This window comes from Macaca mulatta, chromosome 9 (assembly GCF_049350105.2).
Source record: "Macaca mulatta isolate MMU2019108-1 chromosome 9, T2T-MMU8v2.0, whole genome shotgun sequence".
In the NCBI taxonomy this organism is placed as follows: domain Eukaryota; kingdom Metazoa; phylum Chordata; class Mammalia; order Primates; family Cercopithecidae; genus Macaca; species Macaca mulatta.
The window spans coordinates 32,821,500-32,849,165 of NC_133414.1; the positions used below are offsets into that span (position 1 = coordinate 32,821,500).

Here is a 27,666-nt window from a genome sequence, read left to right on the forward strand (position 1 = left end):
TAGAAAGGGTTTTCATCTAGGTGGCTTAGGTTTGTACAAAATATTTATAAAGTAAGTTTCCTAAATTTCTTTATAGTTGTAGTTAACTCCATTTGCATTTTAATATTGAACATTCATGCCACTTAATTTTTTCTCTAGGATTAATGTAGGCTGGTGATTTATCTGTTTTCTTGATTCTTTAAAGTTTGGGCTTTTGGACTGATATATCAATTACGTGGCTTCTCTGTTTTTTGATTAAGTATTTTTCGCATTTGTATTTTTGATTTTGTCTTCATATTTTTCTTAGATTTTGTCATACTTCCTATCTTCCATAAGTAACAGTTACTATGAATTAAAAAGCATCCTTTTATAAAAGCAGACTTTACTTATGAAGGAAATATTAGTTATAGGTAATTTAGTGTGAAATATTTTAATCCAAATACTTTCCTCAACGTAAAAAGGTATCATCTTTTTTGGGACTGAATTTAATTTAATCTCCTGAGGACTTTGCTTTTTCAGTGTTTCATCTGTCTGTGAGTTGTATTAACACTGGCTGAAATTAGCTCATTGAGTGGATAGGAGTTTAGATAAGGCAAGAAAAGGGAAAGGTAATTTGGGAGGATGGCTCTTGTTGGGGGCAGATAGATACAGGATCTGGGGAGGAAGGGAGAGAGGCCAGAACAAAAACTGAGAGAGTATCAAAGACAAATCCTGTGAATCCTTATTAACGTTTATATAATGAGAGACAGGAGATAATAAGAACTAGGCTTCTGTGAGCAGTGACAGCCCTTTCCCTGCCTTTGCCTATCAGTTTTCATTCTATTAATAGCGTGTATCTGAAGATATTAAAAACCACCAACCCTTTTGCAGGGGTAAAATTTAGAATAATTGACTTTTATTGGAGTTATGTTTTAAAAGATATTTTGAAAATATAAAAAGAGTTTATGAATATTTACCTAGAGAGGGATTTTAAAATTTCACCCAAAATTTACTGAATCATTAGAATTACTAAAATCTAACATGTTCATGGTACTTGCGGTACTCTAAAACCATTATGATACCTATTTTTAGAGTATTTAAAATTAGATAATATACACATTGTACATTATTATATAACATGTTACATTTGTATATTACATTATATCCTTCATTATACAGTAAAAAATATATATAGACTGTAATCTTACATTATCAGTTTGGTCAAAAGCCAGATTAACAAAAATTTACAGTACATGCTTAGTATTTATAGTCACCTTAAGCTCCTCTTTCCTGGAGTAGTATTATATGTAGAAGTTTTCTCTGATCCTATGAATTATCACATGACCTCTCCTTTCCATTTTGTGTGCCTATTTGCCTGGTCTGGTTATAACTGCAGTTTTGTTTTCATTTTCCTGAATTATTGCTAACACTTAAGCGTATTGACTTGTTTCTTCACTGAGAAAAGAAAGAAGTGTGGTCCCATGTTCAGTTCAGCAAATAATTCTATACCTACTATGTAGAAGGCAGTATGCCAGTGACTGTGTTCAGGATAAAATATTTGTGTGTGTGTGTGTGTGTGTGTGTGTGTGATGTTATTTAGTCCCAATCAATGTTAAAGAATAATAGATGGAAACACTTGGTCAGTGTCTCCACCCATATCTTCGCATTGCTCAGCATTCATGCCTGAATTTGTGGTGTTCTCAGCATTGTGGTAGCGTGTAAAATATTCTAATACTCAATATGAGTACAGTCTTTGGCTCTGTAGAACACAAGTCAAAGTGTATGTATTTTTCTGGTGTTTCTTAAATTATGACAATATGCTAATGTGTTATATGTGGAACCAGTTTGTTAAAAGTAGTCTTTTAGTTTTTAAGGATTAGTCTTCTTTTCTAAGAAAGATTTTCTCTTTCTTTTCTAACATGCAAATGAGTGTGTGCTTAGTGGCTTGATGGCAATGAGTGGGATATAGTTAAGCATATATTAATGGCGTAACATAATAAGAGTGTCCTCTGGAAAGAAATGCCTTTGCAGAACCAAAAATAGGTAAAAATGTGGCCTTAGCCCGTGGCTTTAACCAACACATGCCAGTTATCATTGGACAAGAATTGAAGACCTCAAAGTTAATCTTTTCCATCCTCCTTCCCCACTTCCCTAAGTTTCTTCCTCTACATGGGCCTATCCTGCTATTCCAAGTTACAGTAAATGATTATAGCGAGATTCTTTTTGAAGCATTTAGGTGATCTTGCTTTCATCCCAATGAATAATAAATTGAGAATGTATTGGTTTGTTTTGGAACCATACTCATATAAGTTATCTAATGCTTTTTATGATTATACATTACTTAAGAAACAGATATTTATATGAGACTTTAATTACTATAGTTGATACAGTACTGCATACAATCATGTGCTAAAGATAAATATGTGACCGTTCTTGTAAAGATGTATTGACCTTGCAAATAAACTAGAAAATCTAGAAGAAATGGATAAATTCCTGGACACATACACCCTCCCAAGTCTAAACCCAGAAGAAGTCAAATCCCTGAATAGACCAATAACAAGTTCTAAAATTGAGGCAGTAATTAATAGCCTCCCAGAAAAAAAAAAAAAAAAAAAATCCAGGGCCAGACAGATTCACGGCCGAATTCTACCAGAGGTACAAAGAGGAGCTGGTACCATTCCTTCTGAAACTATTCCAAACAATAGAAAAAGAGGGAATCCCCCCTAACTCATTTTATGAGTCCGGCATCATCCTGATACCAAAACCTGGCAGAGACACAACAAAAAAAAGAAAATTTCGAGCCGGTATCCCTAACATTGATGCGAAAATCCTCAATAAAATACTAGCAAACCAAATCCAGCAGGACATCAAAAAACTTATCCACCATGATCAAGTCGGCTTCATACCTGGGATGCAAGACTGGTTCAACATACACAAATCAATAAACATAATCCATCATATAAACAGAACCAATCACAAGAACCACATTATTATCTCAATAGGTGCAGAAAAAGTCTTCAATAAAATTCAACACCACTTCATTATAAAAACTCTCCACAAGCTAGGTATTGGTGGAATATATCTCAAAATAATAAGAGCTATTTATGACAAACCCACAGCCAATATCTTACTGAATGGGCAAAAACTGCAAGCATTCCCTTTGAAAACTGGCACAAGACAAGGATGCCCTCTCTCTCACCACTCCTATTTAACATCGTATTGGAAGTTCTGGCCAGGGCAGGCAGACAAGAGAAAGAAATAAAAGGTATTCAAGTAGGAAGAGAGGAATTCAAACTGTCTCTCTTTGCAGATGACATGACTGTGTATTTAGAAGACCCCATTGTCTCAGCCCAAGATCTCCTTAAGCTGGTAAACAACTTCAGCAAAGTCTCAGGATACAAAATCAAAGTGCAAAAATCACAAGTATTCCTATACACCAATAACAGACAAACAGCCAAATCATGAGTGAACTCCCCTTCACAATTGCTATGAAGAGAATAAAGTACCTAGGAATACAACTTACAAGGGATGTGAAGGACCTCTTCAAAGAGAACTACAAACCACTTCTCAAGGAAATAAGAGAGGACACAACAAATGGAAAAACATCCCATGCTCATGGATAGGAAGAATCAATATCATGAAAATGGCCATACTGCCCAAAGTAATTTATAGATTCAATGCTATCCCCATCAAGCTACCACTGACTTTCTTCACAGAATTGGAAAAAACTACTTTAAACATATGGAACCAAAAAAGAGCCCACATAGCCAAGACAATCCTGGGCAAGAAGAACAAAGCTGGAGGCGTCACACTACCTGACTTCAAACTATACTACCAGGCTACAGTAACCAAAACAGTATGGTACTGGTATCAAAATAGATATATAGACCAATGGAACAGAACAGAGGCCTCAGAAATAACACCATACATCTACAAGCATCTGATCTGTGACAAACCTGACACAAACAAGAAATGGGGAAAAGATTCCCTGTTTAATAAATGTTGTTGGGAAAACTGGCTAGCCATATGCAGAAAACTGAAACTGGACCCATTTCTTACACTTTATACAAAAATCAACTCAAGATGGATCAAAGACTGAAACATAAGACCTAAAACCATAAAAATCCTAGAAGAAAACCTGGGCAATACCATTCAGGTCGTAGGCATGGGCAAAGACTTCATATCTAAAACACCAAAAGCAATGACAACAAAAGCCAAAATTGATAAATGGGATCTAATTAAACTAAAGAGCTTCTGCACAGCAGAAGAAACTATCATCAGAGTGAGCAGGCAACCTACAGAATGGGAGAAAATTTTTGCAGTCTTTCCATCTGACAAAGGGCTAATATCCAGAATCTACAAAGAACTTAAACAAATTTACAAGAAAAAGAAACCCCATCAAAAAGTGGGCAAAGGATATGAACAGACACTTTTCAAAAGAAGACATTTATGCAGCCAACAGATATATGAAAAAATGCTCATCATCACTGGTCATTAGAGAAATGCAAATCAAAACCACAATGAGATACCATCTCACGCCAGTTAGAATGGTGGTCATTAAAATGTCAGGAAACAACAGATGCTGGAGACGATGTGCAGAACTAGGAAAGCTTTTACACTGTTGGTGGGAGTCTAAATTAGTTCAACAATTGTGGAAGACAGTGTGGTGATTCCTTAAGGATCTAGAACTAGAAATACCATTTGACCCAGCAATCCCATTACTGGGTATATACTCAAAGGATTATAAATCATTCTACTGTAAAGACACATGCACACATAGGTTTATTGCAGCACTATTTACAATAGCAAAGACTTGGAACCAACCCAAATGTCCATCAGTAATAGACTGGATAAAGAAAATGTGGCACATACACACCATGGAATACTATGCAGCCCTAAAAAAGGATGAGTTCATGTCCTTTGCAGGGACATGGGTGAAGCTGGAAACCATCATTCTCAGCAAACTATCACAAGAACAGAAAACCAAACACCACATGTTCTCACTCATAAGTGGGAGCTGAACAATGAGAACACATGGACATAGGGGAACATCACATACCAGCGCATGTTGGTGGGATGGGGGGCTAGGGGAGGATAGCATTAGGAGAAATACCTAATGTAGGTGACGGGTTGATGGGTGCAGCAAACCACCATGGCATGTGTATACCTATGTAACCTGCATGTTCTGCACATGTACCCCAGAACTTAAAGTATAATTAAAAAAAGATTTATTGACTATAAGGAGGATATTATGCTGTAATATACTGTTCACATATTATGAGATTCTAATGGTTAGCATTGTTTAGTCATTTGTAAATATCTGCAGTGGTAAATTGTTAAGTATGGAATTTCAGTACCCCAAAATAGGTATACACACAAAAATTTAAGAATATTTATCATCAGTGCAACAATTTTCAGTCAGGAGCCTTTGCCCATGATAAAGTATGTAGGCTGTGGAATCTAGCCAACCTGGCTTTCACTCTTCTACTTAGTAGCTACATAACCTCAGACAGGCTACTTAGGTACTCTATTTTTCTTTGTCTATCAGAGGGATATATAATAATACTTACTTCTTAGGAGCTGCTGTAAAGATTTACCAAGATAATAGTAGTAGCAGAAAACACTTCTCTAGTCCTTACTGTGTACCGGACACTGATTTAAGCATAATACATTTAAAAATCATAATATCTCCACAACCACTGTATGCAGTGGGTACTGTTGTGTCTGACATTAAATATTAGCAAATAATACCAACAACTACCACCATCAAGAAGTCAACTACATTCTGATGACAATAAGAATGCATTGAAAATGTTACCATGTTCTATTGAAGTTTAAATTCATATTATCTAAAGTCATGTTTAAAGATTTTTAAAACTCTGTTTACTATATTTTTTACCCTTGCTTTCTTGATACTTTAATTAAAATCAGAATTAAGATGTGATGATCACCTGTCTTCAGATAAGCTATACTGTATTTTCAGCCACAGGTTAAACAGTTCAGGGGTATAGAGATAATTGGACAGAACATTTAGATAACTGAAGCCCTCACTGGCTACTAGAATTTATCAAGGGCCTGCATTACTCTGTATGCTTTTGGTGGTGGGTCATTTTTTAAATAAGCTGTGTAGATCCACAAACAAAATGATAGATTCAGAAATACAAGTAAGCTTGACTATTAATTTAAGTTTCAGTCATCAGTATCAGCAGTTTTTACTGTTTTTTTTCCTCAGCTGAGTGACAGAAGCAAAAGACACATATCAAACATGCTCTGGGAAAATTCACGAGACAGTTATAAAATATATACAATCTCTGTGTTTTGGATATATGACATAATCTTCCATCTTACAATGGCAGCTTATACAGGGGACAGGAAGGAGTTTTGCTAGAGTCCCAGAAAGTGATAGGCAATCTTTAACAGTGCTTTGAGCTATGGTTGACTCAGGGAGAATAGAACACCCAGTATCTCTGGTTAAAAAGAACTCAGTAGAAAAATATGAACCATGCAAGCAAGCATTTGAACCAGAATGCATATATGTCTTAAAGCCTAATTTGGGGGAAATTTTCAAGCCCAAAATACTCTAGATATAAATGTGTTAAATGTGCAATCCAAGGTCAACCAGAGAACCTACAGCTAACAAAATTCATAATATAATGCTAAACTGCAATATTGCATCATTAAAAGGTAAGAATGGCACCAGCATAAAACCATGGCTAACTCAAGATACCAAAGATGTCCGGAAGCCTCCCTTCGCAAAACAGCAGGAATGTCAGCTATCTAGGCATGCAGTTTCACTGGTCAAGCATATTTGAGAGCCTTGCAGTAAGCCAGACCTTACATGATAGCCAGCTCTTAGTGGAGTATAGAATTGAGTAATCCTCGGCAAATACTTACCGTGTTCTAATTTTAGCTTGTCATATATAAATGCCAACTTAAAATGACTTTAACAAGTAGGTTGCTAATAAGTCCTGAAAGTAAAAATGAAAGTTAATAACATTGTGCATCATTTGCCAGTAAGCATCTCCATTCCAAGTGTATGTGTGTGTATTTGCCTCCTACTATGAGTTAGAGGCCCATGAGGAAACTCTTATAGTCAGGAAGCTCTTATAATCAGCTGTGAACCAGGCTTTTAAAATCATTTCCCTTACCCACACACAGACTTCACTCTGCTTATAGTGTGGCTGCGCATAGTATGACTGTTTCCATCTTGACACTTATTTTCCCATTACTATATTAAAGTGACTTTTTTCTTTATTATATTGATATACTGAATAGACCTTCTCAGGTAATATTTATGGAAACATAAAACCATTCCGGAAGGCAGTTTAATAATAACTACTTCATAAGTCTTCCCTTTGACTTAATAGTTTCACCCCTACAAATCTGATAAGTATATTTAAGGAATGGCCAAAATTATACATATTTACAAGAAAAATTATGGCATTTTTGCTAGTGCTTAACACAGGCAAAAAATTTATCAATAGATCATAGGTTAAAGTGTATCTGTACAATAGAATGCTGTGTAGCTATCCAGAGGGAGATAAGAAAGTTTTATATACACAGATGCCCCTCGGCTTATGAATTACGATGGTGTTATGTCCTGATAAATTCATCGTAAGTTGAAAATACTGTGAAATTGGAAATGCATTTAATATACGTAACCTATCGAACATCATAGCTAAGCTTAGCCTGCCTTAAATATGCCTGGAACACTTATAGCTTACGGTTGGGCAAATCATCTAACATGAAACCTATGTTTTAATATGATGTTGAATATCTCATGTCATTTATTGAATGCTGTACCGAGGGTGGAAAACAGAATAGTGTTGCACCATCATAAAGTCAAAACATTGTAAATCAAACCATAATTAGTCAGGGACTGTCTGTACTGACATAGAAAGTCTTCCAAGACATGTTATAAAGTGGCAAAATATAAGCGGCAAAGCAGTGTGATGTGATCATGTGTATTTTGAATTATATATACACAAATTTGTATATAGGTGATGCTGGATTTATATTAAATATAAGATAAGATGAGGTTTGTGTTACAACTAAGTAAGAAAAGGTATATAAAATGATTTACATCATGCCTACTTAGTGCATTGAAATAATTAATAAAATTTGCCATTGTTTTTACCTTTATGGAGTGGATAGAGGAAGGAAAAATAGGGCTGCCTTTACTTATTTTACATGTTTTGCATTGAATGATTTTACATGTATTATTTTAGTACAATAAGAGAGAAAACCATTTACTCTTGGGAGAAGATCTGGAAAAGCATATTCACACTAAAATATTAATGACATAACAAAACTTGACATTTTTCTTCTGACACAGGATACTGAAGAACTCCTAATATGTGAGCACAGTGGTGACCTCTGATACTCTTTTGGACAAGGAGTCTTCCTAAAGTCTATAAAAGCAGTTTTGGAGTTTTGGTTATTTGTTTTCACCTTTAAATACCTACCCGTATTTGTAATTGTATTTCTTCCTTTGTGTTATCAGGAGTGTGGGAGGGGCGCGGGGGGGAGAGGGATATGTATACATATTATTTAAGCATTTAGGTGATTATTTTTCAAGAATTGTTGGAAAATTTAAGAAAGCAATGGAAAGAATAATGATGATAATTACTGCTTAGTTATCTAAATAAGCTTCTTTTTCTCCCTTCTTCCGAATCTTTTCTTAGCAAATAAGAATCACCCTGAAAGTAGTTTAAAAGAGACATTCTAGTGACCATACCCAATGAAGTACTAAATATTCATCCTGTTAGAGTGATTATTATAAGGACTCTAACGGAAAACATTGATTATGCTAGATTATTTATTTTAGAGAATTTTATTCTCAGCTTATAGTCCTGGTTCTGTGAACTGGAGAACTCATTCAGAATAATTATATATCTTTAAAATGCTGATGTTATATTTTATTGAAATTCATTAAAAATTGGAGAAAAAAGTGCTCATTTGAAAACTTCCAAATGTCAGTTTTTCAGAATGACAAACTTAATTACGTAGAAATTGACTAAATTGGTTGATTCTTTCTAAAGTCAGTGTGGGATTAATAATGTCATGCATGGATCTATTGAGGACTTAAAAATACTTGTGGTAAACTTGATGATGTAATGCTATTTTGTTAGGAAAGATGGCCTCTTTTCTTAAGTTGCAATCCTTTAAGGATTCAAAGCCCTAATGGTACATAAGCAATATTGTATGCTGTAAGCTCATTATCATTGGAGGGGAGGTTTAATATAGAGTTTAAGAGCACAAAATATGGAATCAGACCGTTGGTGTTAAAATCCTGGCTCTGCCACTTCCTGGCTGTGAACTTGGACAAGTTACTCTCTCTCTCTGCCTTGATTTTCTTACCTGTAAAACAAGGATATAAATAGTAAGTGGTAGAACTCTTATTTCATAAGGCTGTTGTAAGATTGTTGTAAGAATTTAATGGGTTAGTATTTATAAAGCAGGTCTACATATAGTAAGTGTTCAATAAGGGTTGCTACTATTCATCAGTTTGGTCATGTAATATCTAGTGTTATATATATGTGTTGTCAAATAAACTAGTTGTTTACATATTATTGTTTAAAAGAACATTATTGAATTACAATCTGTTTTAAGTATCTTTTATACTTTTATTTTTGTGAGATGTAAAAACTGATTTTTTTACTAGTTGGTTTTGATTATTTGTTTCTTGTTTGTATTACAGTTACAAATTATAATACTGTGGTAGAAACAAATTCAGATTCAGATGATGAAGACAAACTCCATATTGTGGAAGAAGAAAGTGTTACAGATGCAGCTGATTGTGAAGGTGTACCAGAGGATGACCTGCCAACAGACCAGACAGTGTTACCAGGGAGGAGCAGTGAAAGAGAAGGGAATGCTAAGAACTGCTGGGAGGATGACAGTAAGTCTGATTTTTTTTGTAATATTGTATTCTCATGATTAGTTTTTAAAATATATATTAATGGAAAAGATAAATTGGATGAAAAGTTTGAAATCAATAGTAAATTTGGCTATCAATAAATATTAGGTGTCCTACTTACTAAAACGTAGATTACGAAGCAGAGTAAGAAAGTTATTTTGACCATATTTACAATGCATATAATTTATTGAAATTTAGTAGAATTTACTAACCAGGATCAAGCTTTCCAAATATTGTTGATATAATTGAACCTACCTTTAATTTTTTATTGTAACCCCAAATGAATACTGTACTTAGAAACCAATAAATATTATATTGATATAGTGAAATTATAATTCAATGTGCAAAAATCCCAAACAATATAAATCATGGAGGTATTTTTAGTGCTTTTAAGCCTCTCTATACATACATCAGAATCCTTTAAGTAAGGTGGGTTTTTTTTTCACTTTATATGTTTACTTTTACTCAAAGCATGGCTGAGTGGAAGGAGCAGTGAAAGTAAGGAGGCCCTCTACTTGCTGCACTTTTAATGAATAAACAATGAAAGTTTAATCTTCTTCCTCATCTATCAAATGGAGAAATTGGACTTAGTCTTTTATTCTAGCTCTAAAATTTCTTCTACTTTTCCTAATAAACTAATTAAATTATTTAGCCTGTCTTGCCAGGGTAAGCACCAGTGATATAAAAATAGGATATGGAAGTGGCATAGTATTAATTCGAGAGGTTGGGGATCAGGAACAAGGACATCAGAAAAGGTAAACAAGTGCATGCAATAACTCAAATCCAAGACCAGTCAAAGGAGAAGCTTCCTAACAAGAGTTCAAGTTCAAAGAGGTCATCTAGATAAGATATCAAAACTAAAATCTGGAAAAGTGGGTCAGGCATGCAGGTCAGGATATCATCTGGATAATGAAATGTGGAAGTATAGATAAAAGCTCAGATAATAGGCACAGATTGGCAGAAGTTAAGATTTCTACAATATGACAAATCTAATGGTTAACAAGGGACTTTGAAAATAATGTAGATCAGCCCTCTCATTTTATAGTGTTCATTTGTCCATTCAGCAACCTCTGTAGAAATTGGTTGCAACTGTGGATAAGACACTCTGCATGAATGATGCATATAGGGCTTAATGGAAAAGAGAGATAAATAAGTCACACATACATTGTAGTTTTATTTAGGTATACATTATGTGGCAGCATCAAGGAGGAGCATCCGAATTAGAAAAGGAAGGGGAAGTCCTAGAAGAGTTCTCAGTGAAACAGAATTGGTCTTTAGTTCTTAAGGACCAATGGAGGTTAATTAGGCAAAGTAGAGTGAATATAAGGTGTTTCAGGCAAAAGAGGCAACACACATGAAACCACAGACACTTGAGCAAAGTGGTCACAGAAAATGAGATCAGAGAAGTAAACAAGGGAAAAAATATGAAGTGATTTGTGTACTGTGTCAAGGAATTTGAACCTTATCATGGAAGTTATGAGAAGAACATCATTAATGTAATTTATAAATAAGTCTGGTGCAATATGGAAAAAGAATTTTACAGGGAGGGAGGCCCAAGCAGCTACATCTGCTGTCTGCCAGGCCGGGATAGAGTGGGGCCCATGTATGCTCACATGCCCAATTCAGGATCCACCACCATTCCTGCAGGACTGAGGTGAATCTAAACCACACATGACCATGCCTGCCAGTCCCTCCTAAGATTGCCTGCCTGGCCATTGCTGTGGAGTAGGATCCACAGCATAGCCTCCATTGCCCCACCTGAGTGGTTTATTGCTACCTGGGAACACTTCACTCCTTCCATCACTGCCAGTGGTTGATCCTAAGGAGCCAGAGGACAGATCCACTGGCTTGGTCTCAGTTTGCCAGGACTCAAGCATACCACCCAAGAATATGGGGATGAGATCTGTGGCCTGATCTCAAGCAGGGGAGGAACCCCCACTGTCAGAACACAGAGAAGAGTGTGGTGCGGGTTTTTCAGGTGGTACAGAAGCTGGGCACCCCTCCCTTCATGAGAACAGACTAGGAAGGGTGTAAGCTCATAGCCTTGGTTTCTGCTGCAGGGAGTCTTGCATTCTGGAATGCCTGGAATGGCATGGCAGTCTGGACACAGGTGGTTTGGGATTTGCATAACTAATTGGGCCGGCTGCCAGGGTGGACACTGGAGGGAGACCCACCAGTCAGGGGTGTAGAAGCTGGGTGGGCCCCATGGCCATCTGCTGGAATGAAAACCCAGGGCCAGCCCTCTTACCCTGAACCAGCTCTTATGGCACAGGAGAGATGCCTCCACCCCTCCCTAGAGTGTTGTTCCAGCTGCCTGAGAACTGCCCCAACAGCCCTACCAAGGTCCCATCTGCCTCAGAGAGCCTGATCACAGGCTTACCGGACACAGTTCCACCCAGCTTTGCCCCCTCTAGCCAGCCTTGGGAGCGGAGCATGGAATGGGACCACTGAGAGCTCCACACCCCCACCCATCACCAGGGACACCCTCGTATTTCCTATCAACAAAGGCCAAGTAAAAATCCCACTGTCATCACTCCAGCTGCCTCTCACCTGCCAGCATCACCTACTGTCCAGGAGGTCAAACTTCATGGCCTGTCACAACAACTGTTGATATCATTGCACAGCACTTAGACAGCTCTTCCCTGCAGGCATCACCTGCTGGCCTGTAGGGTGAACTGCACAACCCAGTATAATTCCTGCTGACAAGTACACAGTGCTAAGGAAAGAGATAATCTTCCCCCAAAAGACCTCCAACTTTGCGTCTCTTTAGGAGACAGTGAACCTTTCTACACATACAGCGCTCCACTACTACAAACTACAAACAATTAAAATTTGAGAAAACGACTACACTAAGGCTATCTATAACCAAGGAATTTATACAGAGCCTTGGCCCCCTAAAAGCACATAAGCAAAGCCAAAGGACACAACCCAACATACGCAAGAGTCACACCCTCAAGAGGCAAAGAAAAATAATCCCACCCAAATTAAGATCAATCTAAAAATAAGTGCTTCTACACATGAGAAAGAACCAGCACAAGAAGTCCAGCACCATGAAGAAATAGAATGTTGTGACATCCCTGAAGGACCACATTGGCTCTCTAGCAGTGAATCCTAATGAAAATGAAAACTTTGAAGTGACAGATAAAGAATTTAAGATATGGACTGTAAAGAAGCCCAGTGAGATCCAAGAGAAAGTTGAAAACCAAAGCAACTAGAGAAACAATCTAAGAAATGAAAGATAACATAGATATATATTTTTAAAAAGCAAATGGAACATCTGAAAATGATAAATTTGCTGAAGGAACATCAAAACACTGTTGAAAACCTTAACAATAGACTAGACCAACCAGAAGAAAGATTTCAGAGCTTGAAGACTAGTCTTCAAATTAACCCAATCAGACAAAGAAAAAAATAATTTTTTAATGAACAAAGCCTTCAAGAAATGTGGGATAATGTAAAGCTACCAAACCTACGACTTACAGGCATTCTTGATGGAGAAGAGGAAAAAGTAAAAAGCTTGGAAAAATATTTGAGGGAATAATATAGGAAAATCTCCCAATCTTCCAGGGATGTAGACATCAAGATACAAGAAATTCAGAGAGTACCTGAAAAATACTGTACAACATTAACATGTCCAAGGCATATAGTCATTAGGCTATTCAAGGTCAATGTGAAAGAAAAATCTTAAATACAGCTAGAGACAAGTGTCACATCACCTATGAAGGAAGCTCATCATCCTGATGGTAGACTTCTCAGCAGAAATGTTGTAAAACAGAAGAGATTAGAGGCCTGTTTTTGGCCACCTCAAAAAAATGTCAGCCGAGAATTTTATATCCTGCCAAACTAAGCTTCATAAATGAAGGAGAAATAGTCTTTCCCAGATAAGCACACATAGAGAGAATTCATCGCCACTACACCATCTTAGAAGAAATGCTCAAAGGAATTCTGAACATGGCAGTAAAAGGATAATACTTGCCATCATAAAAGCACAGGTAAGTAGAAACCTCAAAGATCCAATAAAGCAATTACACAACTGAGACTCCAAGGCAACTAGCTAACAAAACTATGATGGGAAAAAAACACACACATTAATATTAACCTTGAACATAAATGGCCTAAATATTCCATTTAAAAGATAAAGACTAGCAAATTGGATAAAAGAAGAAGGACTCAACCATCTGCTGCCTACCAGAGACCCACCTAATGGCAAAAGACAACTACAGACTCAAAGGGGCTAGCAGAAGAAATAACAAAGAGAATGACTAAATGAGATTGAGACCAAAAAAAGTGATAAAAAGCATCAACATAGTGAAGAGTTTGTTCTTTGAATGGATAAACAAAATTGGTAGACCACTAGCTAGTTTAATGAAGAAAAAAGAGAAAATTCAAATAAGCACAATCAGAAATGATAAAGGTGGCAGTATTGCTGATACAACAGAAATACAAAAGCTCATCAGGGGTTACTATGAGCATCTCTATGTGCACAAATTAGATAACCTAGAAGAAATAGGTAAATTCCTGGAACACACAACCTCCCAAGATTGAATCAGGAAGAAATAGAAATCCTGAACAGACCAATTATGAGTAAGGAAATTGAATCAATAGTAAAAAACCTTCCAACAACAAAAAAGCCCAGGACCAGAGAGATTTACAGGACTGTTTTGCCATATCTACAAAGGAGAGCAGGTTACCAGTCTTACAGAAGCTATTCCAAAATACCAAGGAGGGAGGGATACCTCCCTAACTCATTCTGTGATACTGGTTATCTCCCTGGTGAATATAAATGTAAAAATCATCAACAAAATACTGGCAAACCAGATTTATCAGCGCATCAAAAACAAAATGTATCACAATCAAGTGTATTTTATTCCAGGGATGCAAAGATGGTTCAACATTTGCAAGTCAGTAAATGTGATTCACTACATATTCAGAATTAAAAAGAAAAACGATATGATCATGTCAATCAATAGATGCAGAAGAGGCTGTTGGTAAAATTCAACATCCCTTTATGTGTAAAACCCTCAAAAACTAGGCACTGAAGGAACATACCTAAAAATAATAAGAGTCATATATGACAAACTCAGAGCCAACATCATATTGAATGGGGGAAGGCTGAAAGCATTCATCCTAAGAACTGGAACAAGGCAAGAATGCCTACTCACACCACTTCTATTCAACATAGTACTGGAAGTCCTAGACAGAGCAGTTGGGCAAGAGAAAGAAACAAAAGACATCCAAATTGGAAAAGAGAAAATCAAATTATCTCTGGTCACTAATGACAAGCCCCCATACCTAGAAAATCCTAAAGACTTGTAGACTTGATAAACAACTTCAGTAAAGTTTTAGGATACAGAATGAATGTACATAAACCAGTAGCATTTTCTGTATACTGTTACTGAATCCGAGAACCAAATCATGAACTCCATCCCATTTACAATAGTCACACACAAAAATAAAATAGCTAGGAACACATTGAACCAAAGAGGTGAAAGATCTACAGGAAGATTACACAAATGGAAAAGCATCTCATGCTTATGGATTGGAAGACTCAATATTATTAAAAATGACCATAATGCCCAAAGGAATCTGCAGATTCAAAGCAATCCCTAATTACCAATGTCATTCTTCACAGAATTAGTAAAAACAATCCTGAAGTTCATATGGACCAAAAAAAGAGCCTGAATAGCCAAAGCAATCTTAAGCATAAAGAACAAAGCCAGAAACATCACATTACCTGACTTCAAATTATACCACAAGGCTGAACAGCATGATACTGATATCATGATACCATGATAAAGATGGACACATAGATCAGAGGAATAGAATAAAGAACTCATAAAGTGACATACCTACAACCAACTGACTTTCAACAGATTCAACAAAAATAAACAATGAGGAAAGGACATCCTATTCAGTAAGTGGTGCTGGGAAATTGACTAACCACATGCAGAAGAATGAAACTGGACCTCTGTGTCTCATCATATTCAAAAATTAACTCAAGATGAATTAAAGACCCGTAAATGTAAGATGTGAAACTCAAAATCCTGAAAGAAGACCTAGGAAAAACTATTCTGAACGTTGGCATAGGCAAAGAATTTATGACTAAGACCCCAAAAGAAAATAAAACAAGAACAAAAATACACAAGTGGTACTTAATTAAACCAAAAAGCTTTTTCACAGCAAAAGAAATAACAGAGTAAGCAGACAACCTACAGAATGAGAGAAAACATTTGCAAGTCATACCTCCGACAGAGAACTAATACCCAGAATCTACAATGAACCCAAATAACTCAGCAAGAGAAAAACAACCCCATTAAATACTGGTCAAAGGACATGTATAGACATTTCTTAAAAGAAGACATAAAATTGCCAACAAACATTTTAAAAATGCTTAATATCACTAATCTTCAGAGAAGTGCAAATTGAAGCCACAATGAGATACCATCTTATACCAGTCAGAATGGCTATGATTAAAAGTCAGAAAATAGATGTTGGCGTGGATGCAGAGAGAAGGGTATTCTTATACTCTGTTGGTGGGAATGCAAATTAATACAACCCCTGTGGAAAACAGTTCGGAGATTCCTGAAAGAACTGAAAAGGGAACTACCATTCTATTCAGCAATGCCACTACTGGGCATCTACCCAAAGGGAAAGAAATCATTATATAAGAAAGACACCTTTTCGTATGTTTGTCACAGAACTACTCACAATAGCAGAGTCATGGAATCAACCTAAGTGTATATCAGTGGATAATGGCATAAAGAAAATGTGGTCCATATATACCATGAAATACTATTCAGTCATAAAAACAAATGAAATTATGTCCTTTGTAGAAACATGGATGGAGCTGGAGGCCATTATACTAAGTGAAATAACTCGGTAACAGAAAATCAAATACTGCACATTCTCACTTGTAAGTAGGAGCTAAACAGTGGGTACATATAGATGTAAAGACATAAATATCAGATGTTGGGGACTCCAAAAGGGGGGAAGGTAAAAGGGGAATTAGGATTTTTACAATTACCTGTTGGGTACAGCTGTTCAGTTTGGATTATGGGTACACTAGAAGCCCAAACCTCACTATTATATACTATATCCATGTGATAAACCTGCACATGTGCCCCCCAAATCTAAAATTTAAAAAATAAGGAAAAGGGTACACTACAACTGATACTAAACAAAGACAGAGGATGATAGGAGACTATTATGGACAGTTACACACTAACAAATTGGATAATCCTAAATAAATGGATAAATGAATAGAAACATACAACCTACCAAGATATACCATGAAGAAATAGAAAATATTAATAGACCAAGTAAGGAGATTGAATCTGTAATCAAAAGTCTCCCAACAAAGAAAAATTGAGATGAGATGGCTTCACTGGTTAATTGTACTAATCATTTAAGGAAGAATTAATGACAAGTGGTCAACTTGTAGAATCAGTTCTTCTCAAATTTTTCTAGAAATTTGAAGATGGAGGAATACTGCCAAACTCATTCCATAAGACCAGGATTGTTATGATATCAAATTCAAATAAGAACACAGGAAAATTATAGGCCAGTATATATCTCTGTTGAAGGTAGATGCAAAAATCCTCAACAAGATAATAGTAAACTGAATTCAGTAGGAAATTTAAAATACCATATACCATGATCAACTGGGACTTATTCCTGGGATGCAAGAATGGTTTAACCTATGCGGATAAAAAATGTGACATAACACATTAATATTCTGATATTCATAGATCTGTAACATAATGTCAAAGATCTAAATTATATTAGGAAATATAATATGCTATTGAAATTTTAAGTATGTAGTAAGTACCTTCAAAAAGCTATTATCTGTGAATGAAACTCCAAATTAGGATTAAGTTCTTAAAAGAAGAATTATATGGGAAAAAAGAGTATTTTATTGTAAATATTAAACTAGGATATGTTTGTTATCAAAAATAAACAAAATTTATACAGTAAGTGTTATTGTCTTAAAATATTATCATATTTTAAATACTATCAACTTTATTTTCTGTAGAGAAGAAAGTGTAAGTTGGCAATGTCCCAACATGTCTGTATTAATCTTACAAGATCTTGTGGTTCAGCCAGAAACTCTCATGCTTGTGTCAGTTAAACTTTTTAAGTATAACTTTTGAAACACCTGTCTTAAAGGCTTCCTTGTGCTTTCAGTTTTTAAAACATATATAAAACTAATCTGATAATGTGAAATGTTGTTTAATATGTTATTTCTTAGTATTTTGAAATTGATGAATATGCTTTCAGTTTTTAAAACATATATAAAACTAATCTGATAATGTGAGATATTGTTTAGTATGTTAGCTATTTCTGAATATTTTGAAATTGGTGAGTTTTAAAACTGTCCCAAGTTAACAGCGATTTAAAAACATTTTTCTCACATGTAGTTTTTAAAACTCTCTGGAAATTTACATGTTTACAAAACTGCCAAGACAATTAAACTTCTTTATGTTAAAAATGTTTAAAACTCTGATCATATAGCACATAGTAATAATGCTTTCTTGGGCATAAATTATAATAAAATACTATAAGTAATACATGTAAAGAATATATCAATCACTAAGCCTTGAAGCAAATTGCATTCATCCTTCAAGATTCAGTTGAACCTACTCTTTGGAATCATTTTCAGCCAGAGGTGGTGTATGATTTAGAAAAAGTTAAGCACATGGCTTCTAGTCTTCGCTGTACCATCTCTTGAGTTCCACTTGTACATATGTAAAATGAAGACAATGGGCCAGATGACCCCTGAGTGTTGTTTTATTTTTTAGCTCTATTTATAAGGGAACACTTCCATTTGCACTAAACATACTGTATGAATATTTAAGTATTTCTGAGTATCTGAGTGTTCAGAGGTGGCACTCAAGACGGAGTTTAGGCTTTCCCTACAGTGTTGAACCTTGGTGTATATTCTGTCGTCTTTAAAAAACCAATCAAACAAATTTGCTACCTAGAGTACAGTGTGTATAGGTCTTTTGGTCATTAGCCTTATAATATGTAGTCATTTAAAATATTTTCCAAAGTTACTTAGGTAAATTCTTTTTTCCATACTTCATTCATAATAGTTTTATTACTGTTGGTATTGTATTTTTCATTCTCCCTATCTGCTGATGATTTAAATTATTTTTGGGGGGAATAGGAAACATTGCCATAGTTATATAAATAAGCTCTACAAAAAGGTGTACTCAGGGAAGTGTCACTCCCTATGCCTACTACCCTGTTTCCATTCTCCTTCCAGTTGTTAAATTTGTTTGTCATAGAGATTTGGGTTGTTCTGAAACTACTTAAGTGTATACTGAGATATAACAAGTAAGTAAATATGTTTCAGACAATAAGACCCAGGTTTCTCACTGTAAGAGAAAAGGCTAGTGTAAAGGCTATGGTGTTCAATTGGAATTGGGGGTATCAGTATGAACTCATGGTTCTGAATATATATAAAAACAGATAAATATGAAAATATAGAATGGTTGTTAGTGTACATACATGTGTTTCCAAGCCCTGCCTACTAACAAGACATGAAAGCAGTGACACCCAGTAGTAGTGAACATATATAATACCCAGACCTAGGATTCAAACACCATTCTCCAGTAGAAAGTACTAAGCCTCCTTGGAGAAATGGCTGATTCTATATCTAGGGCAGGGAAAATAGAAGATGAGCCTGGAATAGTAAGTACCCATAAATAAATAAATTTCAGGTGCAGTGGCATGCACCTGCAATCCCTGCTACTCAGGAGGCTTTGTAATCCCAACTACTCGGGAGGCTGAGGCAGGAGGATCGCTTGAGACCAGGAGTTTGAGACCAGCCTGGGCAACTTAGCAAGACTCTATCTCAAAAAGTGACTAAATGAATGAATGATGAGAGCATGTCAAAAAAACACAGGAGCCAACTTGAAGGAGTTCCCAATAGCCAATTCTGGAACAATTTTAGCAGCAAAATAAATAATGATAGCATTATTAAAATCAAGAAAATAAAAGAAATATCCATCCATCTGTACTGATATAAATACTTAAACACCTGGGAGGGAAAGGACAGGTCTTCCTTATAGTAGAAATCCAATTATAAATTAGTAAGTAAATATGGAGCTGGAGACTCACCATTAGGCAAATATTGTGGTAATAATTGTTTAAAAGAACCATCAGTGGATATTAAAATAAGTGGGTGAAAGTATAATGGGAAAAAAGAGCTTTTGCATAATTTTGAAGTATTTTCCCAGAAGATAATTAATAACTGCTAAGAGAAATATCGTAACTGGTGTGAAAAAAAAACCTGGCAGGCACCACCTTAACCAGATGATCAATTACAGATGAGAATATCACCAGTAATAACATAGTGACATACCATGTGCCCCTAATGTGGTATACTGGGCACCTATTGCCTTGGTCGTATTTTGGCTCAAAATACATCACCTCAATCTAATAATTAGAAAACATCAGAGAAATCCAAGTTGAGGGGCATACGACACAATAAGTGCCCAGTACTCTTCAAAAAAAGTGTCAATGTCAAGGTCATAACATACAAATAAAGACAGAAGCAACTTGTCAAAGACAAACAGATTGGATTATCAAATTTTGGTAGAGGTTACAGGAGGTTATGGACACATGATACAGTGTAGCATACTAAATTGGCTTCTGGGCCAGGAAAAAAAAAAGGATTATTAGTGGGGAAACTGGCAAAGGGCAAATAATGTCCCTAGATAAGTTAATAGCATTGCATAATGTTAATTTTATATCTTTCATAATACTGCTGTGATTATGTCATGTTCTCTTTAGGGGAGACCGGTTAAAGGGTATACAAGAACTCTATTTTTTACAGCTTTTCTGTAAGTCTAAAATTTTTGAAATTGAGATATTTTGAAAATTTCTGATCAAAATGAAGTAAAATCCTTTCCTTGGGCTTTGTTAGTATATATTATCTGAAAAAAGTTGGAATTTTCAAAAATATTTTAATAAGCAGTAATAGAACAAAAGGAAAAATATTGGAATATAATAATAATTCAGCTTACAAAATGCATAGTAGGTCAGAGGATCATTCCTAGATCTCTGACTCTTGTCCCATTCCTTAGCCTAATAGAATGTCAGATATCTTGGCCCAAAGGACTCGGGAAAGTTTTTTATACTTTTCCTGATCTGTCTCCATGTTGCAGAGTGCCAGCTTACTTCTGCCCATTTCAGACCTGGTCACGATACCTTGAACTTCAGGGGCAAGGATAAATCAGGCTAATTCTGCTTTCATTAGGCTTTTCTGTTCAGGCCTGGTTGGGGTTTGAGAGAATATGCCTCTCTAAAACACTAGATGACTGGGAAGGCTGACACAACAGTCAGTGGCAATCCCACATTTCACATATTTGGTAAGGAGAATATTACTGAGTGTACCTGTATAGACCTAATGTTAATTGCTTTCCCATACATTATTTATTTTCATACTTAGAATAGCTCTGTGAGATAGATGTTGGCTCCTTTTTAAAAATAAGGAAAATGAGGCTCAGAAAGATTAATATGTTGCCAACATGGTACATTAAGTAATGGAAAAGCCAAGATTCAAACCCAGGTCTATTTGATTCCAAAGCATGCTATTCTTTTTTTTCTTATAGGTCCAACAGAAAAATATATATACGTTAAATATATCCATACATAAAATAGAGCAGTGCAGAGGTAATTCTGTCAGTATCAATGCCCATCCATATAGAAACATCTCAAGAGAAGTTATCATTTCATATATTATTTATAATTTCCCATGGCTTCCAATAAGGCTAGAATCCAGTAATTACATTATTGGTGATTTTCAGATTCATAGTGTCTGATGAAACTGAAACAGCAAAAAGAAACAATATTGACCTCAACAGGGCAATCTGATTACTGTTATCTTCATTCTTCTATCTGCTGTAAAAATATTTAACCACTTGTATTAGTTTTCTGTTGCTGTCATAACAAATGACAACACACTTAAGATTTAAACGACACAAATTTATTTTCTTTCATCTCTGTGGGTCATGAGTCCATCCCAGGTCTCACTGGGCTAAAATCTAAGTGTTGTATTCCTTTCTGTAAGTTCATGGGGAAGTTTCATTTTCTTCCTCAGATGGTGGCATAGTCAGATCCTTTTGGTAATACAAGGACCCCATTTCCTTGCTGGCTGAAGGCCATTCCCAGCTTCTAGAGGGTACCTGCATTCCTTGGCTTGTGACTTCTTTTCTCTATCTTTAAAGCCAGGAAAACAGGTCAAGTCTTATTTCTTTCATATGGTGTCTCCACTCCTGCCTCCCTCTCTTTCACTTTTAAGAGCTCATGTGATTAACTGGCCCACCCAGATAATCCAGGATAATCTCCCCACCTTGGGGTCCATAATTTTAATCATATCTGCAAAGTTCATTTCACCATTTAAAGTAATATAGTCACAGGGTCACAGGGTCTCAGAGTACTAGGATGTGGACATCTTCATGGATCCCTTGTTCTGCAGACCACTACATGAAAAAAATCACACAAGTTCATAAACCACTGGCTAATATTAATAATCATAACTTTGCTGAGCAGTTTATTTGTGTCAAGTAATGTTCTAAATTGTGTTTTATATATTAATCTAATCATTGCAGTACTGTAATGCAGCAGGTTACTTAGCCCCATTTTATAGATGAGAAAAAAATAAGTACAAAAGACATTAGGTATTTACCAAAGTCACTGATAGTAAGTATCGTCTGTAATTTCAACCAGGCGGTCTGAGTCTGTAAGCTATGCCATTAACTTCTGTACTATCATAAGTCACTCAGATGATTCAGGACTTTGGATATTTTACTTAACTAGGGTCAAAATGTTTAGCAAATCTATACTGTATGTGGGCTGGTTATTCTTAGTATTTTAGGTAAATGAATATTTTTTTCTTGCTGGCTGAGAGAAAAGGAATGATAATGAGGGTACACGGATGACTGAAAATGAATGTTATTTCCTTAGATTATTTTACTCATTATCACTGTTGTATAAGAAATGTCACTGTTAGTTAAATAAGTTCCTTCAGAACAACGTAGAGAAAAAAAAAGACGGTAATTAGGTTATCATGTAATCCAATGACATACATCTCTGTTGCAGCACTTGCAATGATGTTGTAATTCTCTGTGTCTCTCTCCCTCTAAGCTTTGTTCTTTGGTATTAGTGGTCTTTCCAATTTTGTATTTCAGCATCTGCAGAATTTCTGGCTCATGGATCCTCAAATAGTGAATTGGATGAATGGATTAGTTAATTAATTAAATCATTCCTGTAATTGTCAATCCACTTATACCCTGCTCTTAAAATGTAATGAATTAATTTGAGGTCAAAATGTTTCAGACAAGATGATCTTCAAATTCTGCATGTAATAAAGATAATTTTAAGAGTCTCAAACAATTTGTATATTTATAGAATCCCTAATAATGGCCATTACTTATTGAGCATTTGCACTCTGCTAGGCATTGGGCTAAACGAGAGTTCAGTATTCACAACAATCCTGTGATGTAATGTTCTAGTTGTATACATGTGGAAACTAAGGACAAACTGAGTTGTATCACTCCCCCAAGTCTACTCACGGACCCAGTAGAGCCAGTGTCTTTACCTAGGAATAATTGACTCTAAAGCTTTTGCCCTTATCCACTGCCTCCTTATTTCTTTTTATTCCTAAAGTAAAACTACTCATAAGATTTCTGGATCTGATTTCTGTACTACTTGTGGATTGATTGATTACAAAAACATTATTGTGTATTATTACCAGTTTGTCTCTCAAATAATTGAGACCAAAACATTAAAACAGTTTTAAAAATCTGTAAACGCTCCTATTCTTCTGGATTTCTACTTACAAAATTAGCACCTAGAACTAGAAAAGTAAATTTCTTTTTTTCTGAGTGTTAAGATCTCAGAAAATCTTTTTTAATTAACATACTATAAAATTGACTTGATGTTCATTTATTTGAGCTTTAATACACACACACACACACACACACACACACACACACACAAGTGTATTCATGTAGCAACCATGACAGGGCACAGAACAGAGCACTATCATGCTACCCCTTTTTAGTCACATTTTCCTACTACCACAAACCCTGGCAACCGTGATCTTTTGCTGTCATTTTCTCTTCTTGAGAATGTTATAAAAATGAAATCATACAACATGAAACATATTCTGTTTCACTCAGCATACAATATGAAACATTTCTATTTCACTCAGATGTATTCAGGTTGTTGCATGTATCAGCAGGTTGATCCTTTTTATTAATAAGTAGTATTTCATTGTATGGGCGTGCCACAGTTTATCCATTCACTAGTGGAAGGACATTTGGGTTGTTTCCAACTTACAGAGATTATGAATAAAGTTGCTATAAACATTAGTATACAGGTTTTGGGGATGAAGTTAAGTTTTCATTTCTCTAGGGTAAATATGTAGAAGTGTGATTGTTGCATAATATATTGTATATATTTAATGTTTTAAGAAACAGCCAAACTTTTCCAGAGTGGTTGTACCATCCCACCAATAATAAATAAGAGATGATCCACTTTCTCTACATGGCCACAGGCATTTGGTTTTATCAGATTTTTTTTTTACTTTAGCCATTCTAATAGGTGTGTTTTCATAATAGGTTTGGTTTTCATTTGCATTCCCCTAATGGCTAATGAAGTTAAACATTTTATCATGTGTTTGTTATATTATGTCCTCTTCAGTGAAGTGTCTGCTTTGTGTATTTTCTAGTTACTTATTTTATTAAGTTTTGAGAGTTCCTTAGAGTTGTAGTAAAAACTACTGTAGCTTGTCTTTTCATTCTCTTATCCTAGTCTTTCACAGAATGAAAGTTTTAAATGAGATTTAGTTTATCACTTTTTCTTTTTATGGATCATGATTTTCATCATACTTGGTGTCATGTGCAAGAACTCTGCTTAACTCCAGATCATCAAGATTTTCTCTTTGTTTTCTTCACCTTTTTATTAGGGCTTGTTCTATTTTTACCTAATTTTTTTGTAAGATGTTATATTGAGGTGGTTTCATTTCTTCAATCTGGATGTCCAATAGTACCAATACTGCTTGTTGAAAAGACTGTTCTTTCTCTATTGAATATATTTTGCATTTTTGTCAGAAATTAATTGTCTATTATGTGGGTCAGTTTATGGACTTTGTTCTGTTGATCAGTACATCCATCCTTTTGCCAATACCATGTAATCCTGATTACTGTAGCTTGATAGTCTTAAAATTGGGGAATGTTATTTCTCTAATTTTATTTTTCAAAATCATTTTGGCTATTGTAGTTCCTTTGCTTTTTCATATAAATTTTAGATAATCTTATTTATATTAAAAAATAATCATGCTGAAATTTTGATTTGATTTGTGTTAAATATGCAGATCAATTTGGAGAGAACTGACATCTTCCTTAAAATGTTGAGGAGTCTTCCAATTAATGAACATGGTGTGTGTTTACATTTATTTAGATTTTCTTTTTCTTACATCAGTGTTTGATAATTTCAGAATACAGATAGTGTACATAGTTCGTTAAATTTACACCTACGTATTTCTTTTTTGGAAATAAGGACTGTGAATGGCTTGAAGTTTTTTTCTTTTAATTTGGTTTCCAGTTCATTGCCTATGTAGACAGTCTTGGTTTTTGCAAATAGGGCCATTTTTATTTCTTCCTTTCTAATGTGTATGCCTATAATTCTTTTATTGACTTATTGCAAGACATCAAGAGTGGTAATAATGGACATTCTTGGCTTTTTTTAATCTTGAGGAGAAAAAAGCATAGTCTTTCTCCTTTAAATATAATGTTAACTGTAGGTTTCGTGCAGATACGCTTTATCAAATTGAGTAACTTCCCTTCTATTCCTGGTTCACTGCAAGTTTTCATCGTGAATAAATGTTGATTTTTTTCAAATGCTTTTTATGCATCAATTGAAATGATCATATGGTTTTACTTCTTTAATATGTGAATATGGAGGAATGCACTAATCAATTTCAAATATTGAATCAGGCTTTATTCTCTGAAAAGCCCCACTTGATCATTTTCTTTTTGTATATTGCTAATATTTTGTTGAAGATTTTTGTGTCAATGTTCATAAGTGATGTTAGTCTATAATTTTTTTTCTTTTTCTTTTACTTTCTTTGTACTATTGTCCTATGGTTTTGGTATTAGAGTAATCCTAGCCTTGAAAAAAATATTTAAATTGGTGTTACTTCTTTAAATATATGGTAAAATTTGCAAGTGAAACAAGTTGGGCCTGGAGTTTTGTTTTGTTTCGGAGGAAGATTTTTTTAATTCAACTTTAAAATATTTACAGGAATATTCAGGTTTTGTATTCATCTTGGATGTGTTTAGTGTCTGATTTTCAAGGAATTTACTTATTTCAGTTATTTAGGTTTATGTTTGCACAATTGTTCCTTTATACCCTTTATACCCTTCTAAAAGGAATATACATTCCTTTATACTCTTCTAATATCTGCTGGTTCTACAGTGGTATTGTCTTTTCATTCCTGGTAGTAGCAATTTGTGGCTTCTTTTTTTTGCTTACCAGTCCTACTAAAGTTTTGTCCATTGCATTGATCTTTACAAAGAACTAGCTTTTTGTCTCATTTTTTTTCTTTTTAATTTTATTGATTTCTGATTTGTATTACTTCTTTCTGCTAGCTTTGGGTTTATTTTGCTCCTTGTTTACTGTTCTTTTAATACACAATTTAGAATTTTGATCTGAGACCTTCTTTTATAGCACAAGCATTTAATGCTATAAATTCCCCTCTATACAATGTTTTAGGAACATTCCACAAATTTTGACGTGTTTTTTAATTCCCTTTTGGATCCGTAGATTCTCTCTAAATGGTTTTATTAATTTCCAAGTGTTTGGAGATTTTCTTATCTTTTTCCTGTTGACATCTGGTCATTATGATCATAGAACATACTTTATAGAATTTCAATCCTTTAACATTTGTTCTGTTTTATAATCTTGGAAGTGGTGTATCTACATGAATATTCTGTGTACATTTGAAAAGAATGTGAATTCCGTCATTGGGGTGAGTGTTAATTATTTGGATCTAGTTGTTAATGTTGCCTAGTTCTTCTGTATCCTTGCTAATTTTTTGTCTACTTGTTCTGTCAGTTAATGCAAGAGGAGTACAGAAGTCTGCAAGAATATTGTAGATTTGTCTCTACTTTTTGTTCTGTTCATTTTTGCTTTGCTTATTTTAAAGCTCTGTTGTTAAATACATCCACATTTAAGATCACTCTGTTTTCTTGGCAAATTGACCCTCTTATCATTATGCAATGTTTTTCTTGATCTCTGATAATTTTCTTATCGCTGAAGTCTACTTTGTCTGATATTAATGTAATCACGCTAGCTTTCTTCTGGTTAATGATATAATATTTCATGATAGAATTTTTTATCCTTTTACTTTTAAACTATGTCATTATATTTGAAGTAATTTTTATAGAGAGGATATTAGTGGAGATTGTTTTTATTATTTTTGGTCTATTCTGATAATCTCTGCCCTTAATTTTTGTTTAGGCCATTTATATTTCGTAAAATGTTTGATGTTTGGATTTGGGTTTATCATTTTATTATTTGTTTTCTGTTTTTCTGTCTGTATTTTCACTCTTCTGGTCCTCTTTTTTTGCCTTGTTTTGGATCATTTGAATGTTTTTTAGTATTCCATTTTAATTTATTTTAGTTTTGACTGTGTATCTCTGTATAGATTTCTTTTAGTGGTTGCTCTATGGATTAGAATGTACATACTAACTTTTCACAGTCTGTTTAGAATCAGT

General features: G+C 34.8%; 1 protein-coding gene across 10 annotated transcripts in view; it reads left to right on the top strand.

The window, feature by feature from the left end:
• The window catches only part of ZEB1 (zinc finger E-box binding homeobox 1), a 184,407-nt gene that overhangs the window by 116,916 nt on the left and 39,825 nt on the right, over positions 1-27,666 (top strand). For all 10 annotated transcript variants that reach the window (XM_015146760.3, XM_077946171.1, XM_028826141.2 and 7 more), the window contains one exon: positions 9,659-9,859. Coding sequence is in view for 4 of the 10 variants with exons in the window: in XM_015146755.3 (XP_015002241.3) it covers positions 9,659-9,859 (201 nt within the window). In the remaining 6 variants the exon portion in view is untranslated. The remainder of the gene's footprint in view (positions 1-9,658; positions 9,860-27,666) is intronic.